The sequence below is a fragment of the Heterodontus francisci genome, chromosome 27, assembly GCF_036365525.1.
Source record: "Heterodontus francisci isolate sHetFra1 chromosome 27, sHetFra1.hap1, whole genome shotgun sequence".
Lineage (NCBI taxonomy): Eukaryota > Metazoa > Chordata > Chondrichthyes > Heterodontiformes > Heterodontidae > Heterodontus > Heterodontus francisci.
In genome coordinates, this window is record NC_090397.1 from 5,711,409 (window position 1) to 5,729,589 (window position 18,181).

An 18,181-nucleotide genomic window follows, 5' to 3' on the forward strand; every position below is an offset into this window, starting at 1 on the left:
CAATACTAGGGGCAATTTTATAATGGCCAATTAACCTATCAACCAGCAAGTCTTTTGGCATGTGGGAGGAAACCGGAGCACCCGGAGGAAACCCACGCAGACACAGGGAGAACTTGCAAACTCCACACAGGCAGTACCCGGAATTGAACCCGGGTCCCTGGAGCTGTGAGGCTGCAGTGCTAACCACTGCGCCACTGTGCCGTCAGTGACTGTGCAACCTGGAAAACACTTCAATTACAAACTCCAATAATTACCTGTAAGTAAAGTGATCATTCAGATTGCTTATCCTTTCGTGCATCAGGCTGGAGGGAGTGCTTTTGTCAATAGAATTCATATAAAGGTTGATAAACCAGGTGAGGGAATATTGGTACATGGGATCGATACAAGCCAGATTAGAAATGACAAAAAACAGCACACTGGAGTGAGTAGCTACCTGTAAAAGAACACAAAAATAGCATGATTCCACCAGCTTTCTTAAACTCTGCTGACCAGATTCTAACAGTGGGCAAGGGTCTGTAACAATCTTTGAGAAAATGATCTGTTCATTAAGTCAATGGCAACAGCTTCAATGTGAGCTCAGTAAGATATTTCCCTAGTATTTAATAGGTTAGTTCATTAAATGGTCTAATCTCTTCCAAATGAAAATAATTTCCACCCATGGACGAGCTGGGCAGGAGATAAGTTCAAATATTTCATTGTCCAGGGGCTGCCTCACCAGGAGATCAGTGAGTCAGATCAGTGACTGAGGGCAGAGAAAGGATACCTGGCAGCACAATTCATTATCAAAGCCAGTGAACTCCATCGTTTTAATAGTTGACCAAAGTAATCCAGGCAAAAGTAACAGAGCAGTGTGGGGCATGGTGGTGGGGGGGAATTGGGGGTCAGTAGTGGGAGTGGGGGGTGTCAATGGAGGTTGGGAGCTAGTGGGACAGAATGAGAGTGACTGAGGACAGGGTGGGTCAGTGGGGGGGGGAGGGAAGTGGGTGCGAATGGGGGCGTTGTGGGGCAAGGAGATGAGAGATTGGTACAATATGGGGTCGAATCAAATTGGATCCATTTCCATTGATCAGACAGCTGGGAATGGAAAAGTCCAGGGCTAAAGGCCCCTTCAAGGGCACAGTAATGTTTCGCAAGCTGGCAGTAGGCTGGAGGTGGGGTTGGGTTTGAGTTGGAGCAGGTTTGGAGATGTTTCATTAGCTGAGGACAGGAACAGGCTGGGATGGGTTTGGGGAGAGTGGCAGTGTTGGATTGTACAGTTTAACTGTACTATTGGTTTATTCTGTTTTAAAAATCTGGGATATAGTTAGATATGGTTTTCCCCTGTCAGACATGGTTTAAATGTTCATGTTTTGTTGTTTTTATAGATAAAATCATTCGTTTCTTCAACGTATCACCCAAAATAACAAAAATTAAAAGTGTACGGAATTGGAGATAACCTTGTAAGTTGGTTGGGAGTTGGGAAACTGAGAGTAGGGATAAAGGGGACATTCTCTGATTGGTGGGCTGTGATCAGTGGTGTTCCCCAGGGATCTGTACTGGGGCCTTCGCTTTTCATCATATTTATCAATGACTCGGATGAAGGAATACAGAGTTGTATATCCAAGTTTGGAGATGGCACTAAGGTAAGTGGCACAGGACGTTGTTGGTGGGAGCAGGAAGTTAACGTGCTGTTGCTCAAAGTGAGTTGATGAATATGCTACATTAGAATAAGGCAAGCAACATCAACAAAGTGTGATGGGGAAATGATACAGAATATAAAAGTGATGTTTGCAGGAAGTGCAAGTTATACACAAGACTTTTAATATATGAAATGGATAGATAGCTCACATAACTATTTAGCTTCTTTCATCTGAAGTGTGTGATTTAGTGAACAAAACTGCAGAAAATACTCGTGCAAATCATTATGATGAACACCAGGTCCTCATTTAAAGCAGAAAGATTGAGGACCAAGTATATTGAGTCCTGTCTTAAAGTTTGATTAATGCAATGGGCTATATGTTATGAAATCCTTTATAACTCAAAGGCGGCAATTTCCCACAGATATTTTAGGTGCTTAAAAGTCTCAAAGGCGGTCAAGATCAGGTTTTGACCTGAAACCCACCATTAGCGCAAGAGGTCATTTTGGTAAAGGAGGTGATGCTTGCGTGAGGAACAGCAGCCTGGAGGATCATTCAGGGTCTGATAGACAATTAAATTGCCTGCTACTGCTCATTAAAGCACTTAACCTAACAATCTGTCCTAAAAGCGACCAGCTGAACAGGAATAAAGAAACCATTGCTGAGGATTTTGAGCGCTACTTAAAAAATATCATTTTTACTGTTCACTTGCTGTTGGAGGTTTAAAGAGGACTTCTAAAACACATCGAGAAACTTTCAGGGACACATTGTCACGATTTCACCAACATTCTATCAACATTTATTATGGAAATTCTCTGAGGATTTCACCTAAAAAGAGTGAGTGCTGAGCTACCCTGCCTTATCAGAGTCACCAGGAGAAAGGGAGTGCTTGCTCATGGACATTTTTCTAGAGCTGCCCCTTAGTCTGCAGGAGGAATGGGAGGAGGAGAAGAGGACATGAGGTCAGGCAGAGTAGCATTAGCTGTGGTTAGAGCACATCCTTCCTCCTCTGGACATCCTCCTCTGGGCCTCCTCCTCTGGGCCTCCAGTGCTGTGTCTGAGAGCCTGAGTTCCCTCACCCTCGGTCACTGAGCCATCCTGAGACATGCCGCTGTGTGTCAGCCAGCGCACTCCACACCTTCAGTGGAAGTAGGTGCGAGGAGCTACACTTACTGCTGCAGGAAAATTGAGTCTGATCAGCACATGAGTGTTAAACCTGCAGGTTTCTGGTTTAACATCTCCAGACGAGTTCAAATTATAGTAATCAGCAATTAGGAAAAAAATTCTGTGTTAAATCCAGACTTTTAAACAGATCTGTCTAACTAGCACAGCAGCCACTTAGCGCCTGTTTTCACCCTTTTACCAAAATGACTCTCAATGATTTTGGATCAATTAAATTGCTAGCTATAATGGAACAAATGTTTATTAAAATATCATGTTGAGAAAGCACCAAACTCTTGCACAGATATTGCATCAATATAAATTTTACCAAATAACTAAAGTGAGCCAGGAGGTTGTGACAAAGGAGTGGGAGAAGACGGGTAGTTCAAAGAGTCGGCCAAGCCGGAGACTGCACACTGGATGTAAAATAGCGGGAGAAGGCTGGGAGTTCAAAGGGATGGCCAAGCCGGAGACTGCACACTGGATGTAAAATACCGGGAGAAGGCTGGGAGTTCAAAGGGATCACCAAGCCGGAGACTGGACACTGGATGTAAAATAGCGGGAGAAGGCTGGGAGTTCAAAGGGATCACCAAGCCGGAGACTGGACACTGGATGTAAAATACCGGGAGAAGGCTGGGAGTTCAAAGGGATCACCAAGCCGGAGACTGGACACTGGATGTAAAATAGCGGAGCCAAATCCAGCACAGGAGAAATATAAAAGTGACATCACAATCAACAGAGTTGAAGAAGCATCAGAACCCGAGCTTTTAAAGTAAGTAAAAGTTAACGTTTTGGAGTTCCGAAGAAGGGTCACTGACCCGAAACGTTAACTCTGCTTCTCTTTCCACAGATGCTGCCAGACCTGCTGAGTGTTTCCAGCATTTCTTGTTTTTATTTCAGATTTCCAGCATCTGCAGTATTTTGCTTTTATTATAGGTTAAGTATATAGATATATAGGTTAAGTATCTATATACCACTTTTTGTCTGTTTAGTACTTTTAGCACCTGATCAATTAGCTCAAGAATCGGAGAGCCCAGGGATAAGGAATTGTGAATGTCAAGGAGAGAGGTAAAACACCTAAAGTGATGTCAGCACAAGGGAAGAAGCTGATTGGTGAGTAGCTGGTGAGGTTTTTTTCTTCTCCAAATCGGGAACAAGTCTAAAGTTTTATTTCTGTTAAGTTAATTAATAATTTAATAAATAGAGGCATGGCAGGGCACCTCAGTCCCATTGAATGCACATCCAATTCCATGCGGAAACTCCAGGATGCTTCTCATGTCCTGGCCAACCACATGTACAGGAAGTGTCCTCAGCTGGAGGAGCCTGAGCTGTAGGTTTCAGAGATTGAACAGCAGGAGTCATTGCGGTGGATCCATGAGGATACATGGATAGCACATTTCAGGGTGTACAGGCAGAGAGGGAATGTGTGGCCACCAGGCAGTCAAGAAGGACCAGGCAAGTAGTGCAGGAGTCACCAAAGTGTATCTCACTCTCCAACTGGGATTCATTTCTGAATATTGGAGAGAGTGATGATTCCTCCGGGGAGTGCAGCCAGAGGAAAGTCCACAGCACCATGGGTGGCTCAGCTGTACAGGGGGGCAGGAGGAAGTTGGGAAAGCAGTAGTGAGAGGGGATTCCACAGGGGAACAGGCAGAAATTTCTGCGGCCACAGATGTGATTCCAGGACGGTGTGTTGCCTCCCTGGTGCCAGGGGCAAGGATGTCACTGAGCAGCTGCAGAGCACTCTGAGGGGGGAGGGTGAACAGCCATAGCAGTACCAATGACATAGTTAGAAAGAGGGGTGAGGTCCTGCAGTCAGATTTCAGGGAGCTCGGAAAGCAGTTAAAAAGTAGGACCTCAGAGGTAGTAATCTCTGGATTACTTCCTGTGCCCACCTGCTTGTGAATATAGAAATAGGATAGAGCAGATGATAACATAGCTGGAGAGATGATGCAGGAGGCAGGGCTTTATTCCTGGGGCATTGGGACTGGCTCTGGGGGAAGGTGAGACCTGTACAAGCCAGACGGGATGCACTTCAACTGGGCCGGGATTAATATCTTGGTGGTGTGATTTTCCAGTGCTGTCGGTGAGAATTTAAACAAACTTGACAGGGAGATGGGAACCTGAGCATAGATTCAGAAGGGAGAGAAACAAAGCTGGAAATGGAAGGCAGAAAACTAGTAAGCAAGTATGAAAGGTTGAGGAAACAAAGGAAAGAAGCTAGACAAGAAAGGATTTGTTGAGTGATTAGTGGGTAAATCATCAGACCTGGACAAAATGTATCCTAGGCTGTTAAGGAAGCAAGAGAAGAAATAGTGGAAGCTCTGACCATCATTTTCCAATCCTCTCTGGCTATAGGCATGGTGCCGGAGGACTGGAGGACACCTAACATTGCACCGTTGTTTAAAAAGAGAGAAAACAATAGACTGAGTAATTACAAGTCAATAAGCTGAACCTCGGTGGTGGGCAAATTATTGGAGGAAATTCTGAGGGACAGGATAAATCATCATTTCGAAAGACACAGATTAATCAAGGACATTCAGCACAGATTTGTTTAGGGAAGGTCATGTCTGACTAACCTCACAGAATCACAGAGTTGTTCCAGCACAGAAGGAGGCCATTCGGCCCATCGGGTGCACAACAGCTCTCCGAAAGAGCAATTCACTCAGTCCCATTCCCCTGCCTTCACCCCATAACCCTGCACATTCTTCATTTTTAAATAACAGTCTAATTCCCTCTTGAATGCTTCAGTTGAACCTGCCTCCACCTCACTCTCAGACAGCTCATTCCAGACCTTAACCACTCGCTGCGTGAAAAAGTTTTTCCTCATGTCACTTTTGCTTCTTTTATCCATTACTTTAAATCTGTGCCCTCTCGTTCTCGATCCTTTCACGAGTGGGAACAGTTTCTCTCTATCCACTAGAACACAAGAAATAGGAGCAGGAGTAGACCATATGGCCCATCGAGCCTGCTCCGACATTCAATATGATCATGGCTGATCTTGGGCTTCAATTCCACTTTCCTGCCCGCTCCCCATATCCCATAATTCCCTGCGAGACCAAAAATCTATCTATCCCAGCCTTAAATGTATTCAATGATGGAGCATCCAGAACCCTCTGGGGTAGTGAATTCCAAAGATTCACAACCCTTTGAATGAATATATCTTCATCTCTGTCCTGAATGATTGGCCCCTTATCCTGAGACTCTGTCCCTGTGTTCTAGATTCCCCGACCAGTGGGGACAATCTCTCAGCTTCTATCCTATCAAGCCCTTTCAGATTCTTGTATGTCTCAATTAAATCGCCTCTCATTCTTCTGAACTCCACAGAATATAGGCCCAATTTACTCAGCTTCTCATCATAGGACAACCCCCCCACATCCCAGGTGCCAATTTAGTAAATCTTTGCTGCACTGCTTCCAGTGCAAGTATATCCTTTCTTAAATGTGGAGACCAACACTGTACACAGTATTCCAGGTGTGGTCTCACCAAAGCCCTGTACAATTTTAGGAAGACTTCTCTATTCCTGTACTCCAATCCCCTTGCAATAAAGGCTAACATGCCATTTGCCCTCCTAATAGCCTGCTGCACCTGCATGTTAACTCTGTGTGTTCCCTGTACGAGTACCTCCAAGTCTGTCTGTCCAGACCCCTCATGATTTTGAATACCTCTATCAAATTACTCTCAGCCTTCTCTTCTCCAAGGAAAACAGTCCTAACTTCTCCAATCTATCTTCATACTGAAGTTCCTCATCCCTGGAACCATTCTTGTGAATCTTTTCTGTACTCTCTTCTAAGCTCTCACATCTTTCCTAAAGTGCGGCGCTCAGAACTGGACGCAATATTCCAGCTGAGGCTGAACTAGTGTCTTATACAAGTTCAACATAACTTCCTTGCTCTTGTACTCTATGCCCCTATTAATAAAGTCCAGGATACTGTATGCTTTATTAACCACTCTCTCAACCTGTCCTGCCACTTTCAATGACTTATGCACATATACACCCAGGTCTGTCTGCTCCTGCGCCCCATTTAGAACTGTACCCTTTATTTTATGTTGTCTCTCCATGTTCTTCCAACCAAAATGAATTACTTCACATTTCTCTGCATTAACCTTCATCTACCACCTATCTGCCCATTCCACCAACTTACCTGGTCTGACCTACATGTGACTCCAGACCCACAGCAATGTGGCTGATTCTTAACTGCCCTCTGAAATGGCCAAGCAAACCATTCAGTTGTCAACTGCAATTAGGGATGGGCAAGAAATGCTGGCCTTCCCAGTGATGCCTACATCCCATGAAAGAATTAAAAAATGGTCATTAATGCATATCAGGTAAAGCAAGGGGCCCAACACTGATCCCTGGGAAACTCCACTACAAACTTCCCTCCAGCCCGAAAAACATCCATTAACCACTACTCTCTGTTCCCTGTCACTCAGCCAATCTTGTATCCATGTTGCTACCGTCCCTTTTATTCCATGAGCTATAACTTTGCTCACAACTCTGTTGTGTGGCAATGTATCAAACACCTTTTGAAAACCCATTTTTTACCACATCAACTGCATTGCCCTATTCAACCCTCTCTGTTACCTCCTCAAAAACTCCAGCAAGTTAGTTAAACATGATTTTCCCTGAGGAAAGCCATGCTGGCTTTCCTTAATTCACCCACATTTGTCCATGTAACTATTAATTTTGTCCTGAATTATCCTTTCTAGATGTTTCCCCATGATCGAAGTTAAACTGACTGGCCTGTAGTTGCTGGGCTTACCTTTACACCCTTTTTTGAACAAGGGTGTAACATTGCAATTCTCCAGTTCTCTGGCACCACCCCCAAGACTAAGGAAGACTGCAAAATTATGGCCAGTGCCTCTGCGATTTCCACCCTTACTTCTCTCAGTATTGCATCTCATCTGGTCCTGGTGCTTTATCCACTTTAAGTACCGGCAGCCTATTTAATACATCCTCCTTATCAATTTTAAACTGTCTCGTGTCTGAATTACCTCCTCATTCAGCATTGCCTGGGTTGCATCTTCTTCCTTGGTAAAGACAGGTGCAAAGAATTCATTTAATATCTCAGCTATGCCCTCTGCCTCCATGCGTAAATTCCCTTTATGGTCCCTAATCGCCAGACTCCTCCTTTTGCCATCCTTTTACTAGTTGTATGTTGATAGAAACTTTGGGATTTCCTTTAATGCTAGCTGCCAGTCTCTTTTCATGCTCTCTCTTTGCTTCTCTTATTTGCTTTTTCACTTCCCCTCTGGACCTTCTATATTCAGCCTGGTTCTCAATAGTATTTTCTACCTGGCATCTGTCATAAGCACACTATTTCTTCTTTATCTTCATCTCAACCTCTTTTGTCATCCGGGGAGCTCTGGATTTGTTTGCCCTACTTTTCCCCTTTGAGGGAACTTACCTCTGGACAAATGTGAGGTAATGCTTTTTGGAAGATCTAATGCAGGTGGGAAGTATACAGTAAATGGCAGAACCCTTAGGAGTATTGACAGGCAGAGAGATCTGGACATACAGGTCCACAGGTCACTGAAAGTGGCAACACACATGTGGATAAGGTAGTCAAGAAGGCATACGGCATGCTTGCCTTCATCGGTCGGGGCATAGAGTATAAAAATTGGCAAGTCATGCTGCAGCTGTACAGAACCTAAGTTAGGCTGCACTTGGAATACTGCGTGCAATTCTGGTCGCCACACTACCAGAAGGACGTGGAGGCTTTGGAGCGGGTACAGAAGAGGTTTACGAGGAGGTTGCCTGGTCTGGAGGGCATTAGGTAAGAAGGGAGGTTGGATAAACTTGGATTGTTTTCACTGGAACGACTGAGGTGGAGGGGTGGCATGATAGAGGTTTACAAAGTTATGAGTGGCATGGACAGAGTGGATAGTCAGAAGCTTTTTCCCAGAGTGGAAGAGTCAGTTACTAGGGGACATAGGTTTAAGGTGAGAGGGGCAAAGTTTAGAGGGGATGTGCGAGGCAAGTTCTTTACACGGAGGGTGGTGAGTGCCTGGAACTTGCTGCCGGAGGTGGTGGTGGAAGCAGGTACGATAGCGACGTTTAAGAGGCATCTTGACAGATACATGAATAGGATGGGAATAGAGGGATACGGTCCCCGGAAGTGCAGAAGGTTTTAGTTTAGACAGGCATCAAGATTGGCGCTGGCTTGGAGGGCCGAATGGCCTGTTCCTGTGCTGTACTGTTCTTTGACTGTGCCCAAACTATCTCTTCTTTGAAAATAGCCCATTGTTCAGCTACCATATTTCCTGTGAACCTTTAACTCCAATTTATTCACTCCAGCTCTGTTCTTACCCTATTAGAGCCATAGAATCATCGAGTTATATAGCTCAGAAACAGGCCCTTCAGCCCATCGTGTCTGTGCCAGCCATCAAGCACCTAACTATTCTCATCCCATTTTCCAGCACTTGGCCCGTTGTCTTGTATGCTATGGCGTTTCAAGTGCTCGTCTAAATACTTCTTAAATGTTATGAAGGTTCCTGCCTCTACCATCCCTTCAGGCAGTGTGTTCCAGATTCCAACCACCCACTGGGTGAAAAAATTTTTCCTCATATCCCCTCTAAACCTCATGCCCCTTACCTTAAATCTATGCCACCTGGTTATTGACCCCTCCGCTAAGGGAAAAAGTTTCTTCCTATCTAACCTATCAACGCCCCTCATAACTTTATATACCTCAATCAGGTCCCCCCTCAGCCTACTCTGCTCTAAGGAAAACAACCCTAGTCTTTTCAAATCTCTATTCATAGCTGAAATGCTCCAGCCCAGGTAACATCCTGGTGAATCTCCTCTGCCTTACCCTCATCTACACATCTAGACACCGCCTCAAAAAATTCAATCAAGTTTGTTAGACACGATCTCCCCCTGACAAAGCCATGCTGACTATCCCTGATTAATCCCTGCCTCTCCAAGTGGAGATTAATCCTGTCCCTCAGAATTCTTTCCAATAGTTTCCCTACTGCTGATGTTAGACTCACTGGCCTGTAAGTACCTGGTTTATCCCTGCTACCCTTCTTAAATAATGGTACCACATTCGCTGTCCTCCAATCCTCTAGTACCTCTCCTGTGGCCAGAGAGGATTTGAAAATTTGTGTCAGAGCCCCTGCTATCTCCTCCCTTGCCTCACATAACAGCCTGGGATACATCTCATCTGGGCCTGGGGATTTATCCACTTTTAAGCCCGTTAAAACGGCTAATACTTCCTCTTTTTCGATGTTAATATGTTCAAGTATATCGCAATCCCCCTCCCTGATCTCTACACTTACATCATCCTTCTCCATAGTGAACACTGATGAAAAGTAATCATTTAAAACCTCATCTATGTCCTCCGGCTCCACACACAGATTGCCACTTTGATCCCTAATGTGCCCTACTCTTTTCCTGGTTATCCTCTTGCCGTTAATATACTTATAAAATGTCTTGGGATTTTCCTTTATCTTGTCTGCTAGTGTTTTTTCATATCCCCTCTTTGCTCTCCTAATTACTTTAAGTACCCCCCTACACTTTCTATACTCCTCTAGTGCTTCTGCTGTTTTCAGCACTCTGAATCTGCCATAAGCCTCCTTTATTTCCCTATCCAATCCTATGTATCCCTTGACATCCAGGGTTCCCTGGACTTGTTGGTCCTACCCTTCACCTTAACAAGAATATGTTGGCTCTGAACTCTCACTATTTCCTCTTTGAATGACTCCCACTGGTCTGATATAGGACTTTCTATGTTCAAAAAGCTCTCCTGTATGCATTTTAAGAATTCCTCCCCCTGTAAGCCTTGAGCACTAAGACTTTCCCAGTTGATATTGGGGAAATTGAAATCCCCTACTATTATTACCCTATTATTTTTACACCTCTCTGAGATTTGCCTACATATCTGTTCCTCTATCTCTCCCTGACTGTTTGGAGGCCTGCAGTATACTCCCAGCCACGTGACTGCCCCCTTTTTGTTTCTAAGTTCTACCCAAATGGTCTCATTTGAGGAACCTTCTTAGATATCATCTCTCCTTACTGCAGTAATGGACTGCTTGATCAACAGTGCAATGCCACCTCCACTTTTACCCCCTCCCCAGACATGCCTGAAGATTCTATACCCTGGAATATTGAGCTGCCAGTCCTGACCTTCCCTCAACCATGTCTCTGTGATAGCAATAATATCATAATGCCATGTGCTAATCAATGCCCTCAATTCATCTGCCTTACTAGTAAGACTCCTTGTGTTAAAATAGATGCAATCCATCCTTGCATTTTTCACTTGTGTCTTAAAAGGTCTATATTTGCTCTGCCTTCCAGATTGACACTGTTTCTCTTCTATATTTGACTGTGCATCACCCCCTACTGTACCTCCACTTTGTATTCCATCCCCCTGCCAAATTTAGTTTAAACCCCCCACTCCCAACAGCACTAGCAAATCTCCCAGCAAGGATGTTGTTCCCATCCAGTTCAGGTGCAACCCGTCCAACTTGTACAGGTCCCACCTCCACCAGAAACAGACCCAGTGATCCAGGAAACTAAAGCCCTCCCTCCTGCACCATCTCCTCAGCCATGTATTCATCTGCTCTATCCTCCTATTCCTATACTCACTAGCACGTGGCACCGGGAGTAATCCAGAGATTATAACCTTTGAGGTCCTGCTTTTTAATCTGCTACCTAGCTCCCTAAATTCTTGTTGCATGACCTCATCCCTCTTTCTACCGATGTCATTGGTACCAATGTGTACCACGACCTCTGACTGTTCACCCTCCCCCTTCAGAATGTCCTACAGCTGCTCTGTGACATCCTTGACCCTGGCATTAGGGAGGCAACATAGCATCCTGGAGTCACGTTTGTGGCGACAGAAATGCCTATCTGTACCCCTTACAATAGAATCCCCTATCACTATAGCTGATTGAAGTTGTCTTTCCCCCAGTTAATTATTCGTACTCAGGATTGTTCTTTGTCCTTTTCCATAGTCAGCCTAAAGCTTATGATACAATGATCACTGTCCCCTAAATGATCTCCTACTGATACTTGGTCCACTTGGCCCACCTCATTCCCAAGAACCAGGTCTAGCAGTGCCTCCTTTCTTGTTGGACTAGCAACGTACCGTCGTAGAACATTTTCCTGAACACACTCTAGGAACTCTAAAGCCCCTCGCTGCCCTTTACACTACTATTATTACATTCTATGTTTGGATAATTAAAGTCCCGCATTATAACTATAATTTTTGCACCTGATTTAATTTTTTGAGGAAGTAACAAGGAGGGTTGATGAGGGTAATGCATTTGATGTACCCTACACAGATTTTCGCAAGGCTTTTAACAAGGTCCCACATGGTCAAAAAATTAAAAGCTTATGGGATCCAAGGGAAAGTGGCAAGTTGGATCCAAAATTGGCTCAGTGGCAGGATGCAAAGGGTAATGCTCAATGGGTATTTTTGTGACTGGAAGGCTGTTTCCAGTGGGGTTCTGCAGGGCTCAATACTGGGTTCGTTGCTGTTTGTGGTATATATCAGTGATTTAGACTTAAATGTAAGGGGCATGATTAAGAAGTTTTCAGATGATACATAAATTGGATGTATGCTTGACAATGAGGAAGAAAGCTGTTGACTGTAGGAAGATATCAATGGACTAGTCAGATGGGCAGAAAAATGGCAAATCGAAATCAATCTGGAGAAGTGTGAGGTAATGTATTTGGTGAGAACAAACAAGGCGAGGGAACACACAATAAATAGAAGTGTAGAGGAACAGAGGGACCTGGGAGTTCATGTCCACAGATCCCTGAAGGTTAACAGAACAGGTAGATAAGGTGATTAAGTAGGCATATGGGATATTTCCCTTTAATAGCTGAGGCATAGAATACAAGTGCAGGGAGGTTATGCTGGAACTGTATAAAACATTAGTGAGACAGCAGCTTGAGTACTGTGTGCAGTTCTGGTCACTGCATTATAGAAAGGATGTGATCGCACTAGACAGGGTACAGAGGAAATTTACAAGGAAGTTGCCAGGAGTGGAGAATTTTAGCTATGAGGAAAGATTGAATAGACTAGAGTTATTTTCTTTGGAACAGAAGAGGTTGAAGAAAGATTTAATTGAGGTGTATAAAATTATGAGGTGCCTAGATAGAATGGGTAGAATTAGGCCTAGTTCCCGTGGCAGAGGTCAATAACTGGGGGCATAGATTTAAAAAAATTGTTAGAAGGATTAAAGGGGAGTTGAGGAGAATTTTTTTCACCCAGAGGGTAGTGGGGGTCTGGAACTCACTGCCTGAAAGGGTCAGAGAGGCAGAAACCCTCATTGCCATTAAGAAGGATTTGGATATGCATTTGAATTGCTGTAACCTACAAGGCTATGAAGCAAGAGCTGGAAGTGGGTTTAGGCTGGGAAGAGATTTTTTGGCTGGTGCAGACATGATGGGCTGAATAGCCATAGATGTCAATGATTCTATGACTAGCAATGATATTCTATAACATAATTATCATATAACTGGGCCACGGATTGTCTTGCTATTTAATAGATTCATTTTTTATACCACAAGCATTTAACTTTATTTTTACAACAGCCTCCAGAAGTATTATCAACTACCCGATTAAACACTAAGAAATCTGACATCAGTTATCAGGCAGATTCATTCTCTTAAAATGAAAATGCGTGGAATATTCTAGAATTCCACATGACCAATGGACTCACAGGCCTGTACCCATCCCTGGTTTCATCAATCTGCTTCTCGGTCCTTGTAGTAATTTGCTGTTTCTCGAGGATGTCTTGTGAGAGCTGTTTGCTGGAGGAAAGGATCTGAATGGCCCGTTCATCCTCCAGGATATTTCCCTGTGACATGGACAGTACCTCCAAGATCTGATCTTCTGTTTCTTTCAGAAGTTTCCTGCGTCAAACAAAGTATTGAAATTACATTTGGTAAAAAGTATCACCTCACACTGATAGGGGGTTTAAAGAATTGTATGAAGCTCTGTTATGGGGTATGGTAGCCCAGTGTCTATGGCATTGGATCACCAAACCAGGGTTCACAATTCCACTGCGGAAAACGGTGAGAGTGATGAACAGTCAGTTGTGTGCGAGCATCGGAAAAATGACGATTTTCAGATTGCCATAAAAACCCAACTATCATCCTTCAGGGAATGGAATCTTACATCCCTACCCTTGTTTGGCCTGCACGTGACTCCAGCCCCACACTATAATTGACGGAGAGCTGGCAGTAGCGGATTTTCTGTGTATTACTTAGAATTACTTAGTATTTACAACACAGAAATAGGCCATTCGGCCCAACTGGTCCAGTGTTAATGCTCCACATGACTTCGACAGCACCTTCCAAACCCACGGCCTCTTCCGCCTAGAAGGACAAGGGCAGCAAATACATGGGAACACCACCACCTGCAAGTTCCCCTCCAAGCCACACACCATCCTGACTTGGAACTATATCGTCGTTCCTTCACTGTCGCTGGGTCAAAATCCTGGAACTCCCTGGCTAACAGCACTGTGGGTGTACCTACACCAGATGGACTGCAGCAGTTTGAGAAGGCAGCTCACCACCACCTTCTCAAGCACAATTAGGGATGGACAATGAATGCTGGCCTTGTCAGCGATGCCCACAGCCCATGAAAACATAAAAAAAGAGCTTCCTCACCTAACTCTTCTTCACCTAACCCGTTCAACATGTCTTTCTATTCCATTCTCCATACCTTCCAGAACTACTCGTGGTAGCAATGTTCCACAGTCCAACAACTCCTTGTGCAAAGAAGTTTTCCTGGATTGCATATTGGATTTATCAATGTCCATCTTATATTTAAGACCCCCAGTTTGGGTCTCGCCCACAAGTGGAAATAAATTCTTTGGGGGCTATTTTGGTGAAAGGGTGAAAATAGGAGTGAAGTGAGTGCTATGTTAATAAGACAGAACTATTTGAAAGTCTGGATTTGGCACACAATTCTGTTCCTAATGGCTATTTACTGTCACATGAACTTGCCTGGAGATATTAAACCAGAAACCTGCAGGTTTAACACACATGTGCTGATCAGACGCAATTTTTCTGCAGCAGTAAATGTGGCTCCTCGCACCTACTTCCACTGAAGGTGTGGAGTGCGCTGGCTGACACATAGTGGCATGTTTCAGGATGGCTCAGTGACCGAGGAGGCCCAGAGGAGGAGGCCCAGAGGAGGAGGGATGTTCTCTACCGCAGTGGGAAGGAGTCCCCCTCACCCTCCTGTCACTCTCTCTCTCCTACAGCAGCTGGTGCTGCTCTGCCTGGCCTCATGTCCTCTTCCCCTCCTCCCATTCCTCCTGTAGACCAAGAGGGACCCCTAGTAAGATGCCCATAAGCAAGCATTCCCTTTCTCCTGGTGACTCTGATGAGATGGAGTAGCGCAGCATTCACTGTTTTGGGGAAGTCCTCTATCTTGTTTGAGTGTTAGTGGAGTCTTACAAAGTGTTCCAGAAAGTCTCCCAATATGTCTCATAAATCCTTTTCAATCCTCCAGCAGCAATTGTACAATGAAAGCTGAGCTTAACTTTGAGTAATGTTATGATCTCAGTGAGGACGTGAACGTGAAAAATACAAAATATAAACCCCAAAACCAATTTCAAGAATTACACAACAAGATTTCATGGTTTAAGACTTTTCTTATAACAACCAAACTAAAAGAAATCCCCAATTAACTGAATAGCACTTTGCAAGTAGTTAATACCCTGAATTACCGAGAAAGGTATTTTCTTTAGTTATTAACAATATTTGCAAACTTCACACCACACTTATACGTACACAGTTCTTTTTGATGACAAAATCCTTTGCAGTGAAAAGTCCCAAATTCCTCCCAGGTGCCATGGGTAGGATCTCCCAGACTTTTCAAAAATCAGTGTTTTCTTTGTTCACTTCTCTGAGCACTTCCAACCTGGACGTCCGTAAATAGGATTTTTCCTGGTTATCCTGCTGGTCTTCTATTTCTCTGCAAGCTTCAACTCTCAAAACAGGTTCAAGTCTTCACAGACTTTTACTGTAACAGCTTCCAAGAGCAGGTGTCTCCTCTCTCTTGAACTACCACTGCTGGGTTCTTCTCTGTGAAACCCCCAAGAGTTCCCTTCTTCCAGCCTGCCTGGAGGCCACAACCATTTGTTTCTTCCCTTACAGCTTGTTTGCCTTCAAAAAGTCTGTTAAACTTATCTGGACTCAGAAGTCAATAGCTTATTGTACTGCTCCAAAATGCAAAGTCCAGAAGTCTGGTTTCACAAAGCCACTTGGGTCTTTCCATTGTTCCCAGGTGGTAACAACAGCCTGGTACATTTACATTTTCTGAATTACCGACTCCTTGTTTGACAACCTGAAAGTCTAGGATGGCAAAACCCATTGTTCTTTAGTTGTTAGCCCTGCAGTCTCTGTTTTCAGAAGTCAGTCTTTGATCTGTCTTCTCTGTTGTCCTGATAACCTGACCTTCCAGACTCCATCTTGAACTTTTAAAAATCACAATGCTACAAGGTCCAGCATTTATAATAGTAGCTTGAAATCCTCAGCAATGACTTGTTTACTCCTGTTAAGCTGGTCGCTGTTAGGAGAGGTTGGAAATTGAAGCACTCGGCAGCATAATGCCATGCAGCCTGCTTAATCAACGTCAGCAGGCAATTTTAATTGTCAATCAGCCTCCAGGCGGCATGTTCCTAGTGCAAACTTCACCCCCTGTACCAAGATGGTGGCTTGTGCTAAAGGTGGGCTAAAGCAGCCTTTTAGCTCAAGACCCCATCTCGGCCATCTTGGAGGCACTTTAGCACCTAAAGTATCTGTGGAAAATCTCCTCCTTTATGTCTACCCTAGTAAACACCTTCATAATTATAAAGAGCTCAGTTAGATCACACTTTTTCTGGAGAAAACAGCCCCAGCTACTTCAGTATTTCCTGACAGTTACAGTGCCTTAGTAAATCTTTTCAAACTTTTTCCAGTGCCTCCATATCCTTTTCATGACATGAAGACCAGAAGTATTCACAGTACTCCAGATGTGGTCTAATCGAGGTTCGATACAAGTTTAGCATAACTTCTCTTTTCAATTCTATCCCTTTAGAAATAAACTCTAGTTCTTGGTTTGCTCTTTGATGGCCTTATTAACATGGCACCTTTCATGACTTATGTCACTGAACCCTTTGCTTCGCTACCAACTTTAGACTCTTATTTTCCAAGGAGAATTTGACCTCCTTATTCTTCCTACCAAAACATACCACTTCACAATTATCTACGTACGAACATATAAATTAGGAGCAGGAGTAGGCCACTCGGCCCCTCGAGCCTGCTCCGCCATTCAATAAGTTCATGGTTGAACTGATTACTCCACATTTCCAACTACTTCCGATAACCTTCCATCCCCTTGCTCATCAAGAATCTATCTACCTCTGCCTTAAAAATATTCAAAGACTCTGCTTCCACTACGTTTTGAGAAAGAGAATTCCAAATACTCACGACCCTCTGAAACATTTCTCCTCATCTCTGTCTTAAATGGCTGACCCCTTATTTTTAAACAGTGACCCGTAGTTCGAGATTCTCCTACAAGGGGAAACATCCTTTCCACATCCACCCTGTCAAGACCCCTCAGGATCTTATATGTTTCAATCAAGTCACCTCTTACTCTTCTAAATTCCAGCGGATACAAGCCTAGTCTGTCCAATCTTTCCTCATAAAACAGCCCGCCTATTCCAGGTATAAGTCTACTAAACCTTATCTGAACTGCTTCCAATGCATTTATATCCTTCCTTAAATAAGGAGATCAATACTGTACACAGTACTCCAGATGTGGTCTCACCAACACCCTTTATAGCTGAAGCATAACCTCCCTACTTTTGCATTCAATTCCCCTCGCAATAAACTATAACATTCTATTAGCTTTCCTAATTATGTGCTCTACCTGCATACAAACCTTTTGCGATTCATACACTAGGACACCCAGATCCCTCTGCATCTCAGAGCTCTGCAATCTTTCACCATTTAGATAATATGCTTCTTTTTTTATTCTTCTTGCCAAAGTGGACAATTTCACACTTTCCCATATTATACTACATTTGCCAGGTCTTTGCCCACTCACTTAACCTATCTCTATCCCTTTGCAGCCTCCTTATATCTTCTTCACAACTTACTTTCCTACCTATCTTTGTGTCATCAGCAAATTTAGCAACAATACCTTTCGTCTCTTCATCCAAATCATTTATATAAATTGAAAAAAGTTGAGGCCCCAGCACTAATCCCTGTGGCACACCACTCGTTACATTTTGCCAACCAGAAAATGACCTATTTATGCCTACTCTCTGTTTCCTGTTAGCTAACCAATCTTCTATCCATCTATATTGAAGTTAATTTGCCATTTACATTCTGCAAGTTTATTAATATCTTCTGCATTTTGTCACAGTCCTCCTCTGTGTTAACTACATCCCCAATA

The 18,181-nt window shown here is 43.8% G+C and overlaps 1 protein-coding gene across 1 annotated transcript in view; it reads right to left on the reverse strand.

Annotated features, from left to right (window-relative positions):
- LOC137384869 (dynein axonemal heavy chain 3-like) overlaps window positions 1–18,181 on the reverse strand; it is a 613,990-nt gene that overhangs the window by 87,020 nt on the left and 508,789 nt on the right. The window contains exons 55-56 of the mRNA XM_068059481.1: window positions 13,449–13,641; window positions 255–433 (exon numbers count right to left, since the gene is read on the reverse strand). Coding sequence (XP_067915582.1) covers window positions 255–433; window positions 13,449–13,641 — 372 coding nt within the window. The remainder of the gene's footprint in view (window positions 1–254; window positions 434–13,448; window positions 13,642–18,181) is intronic.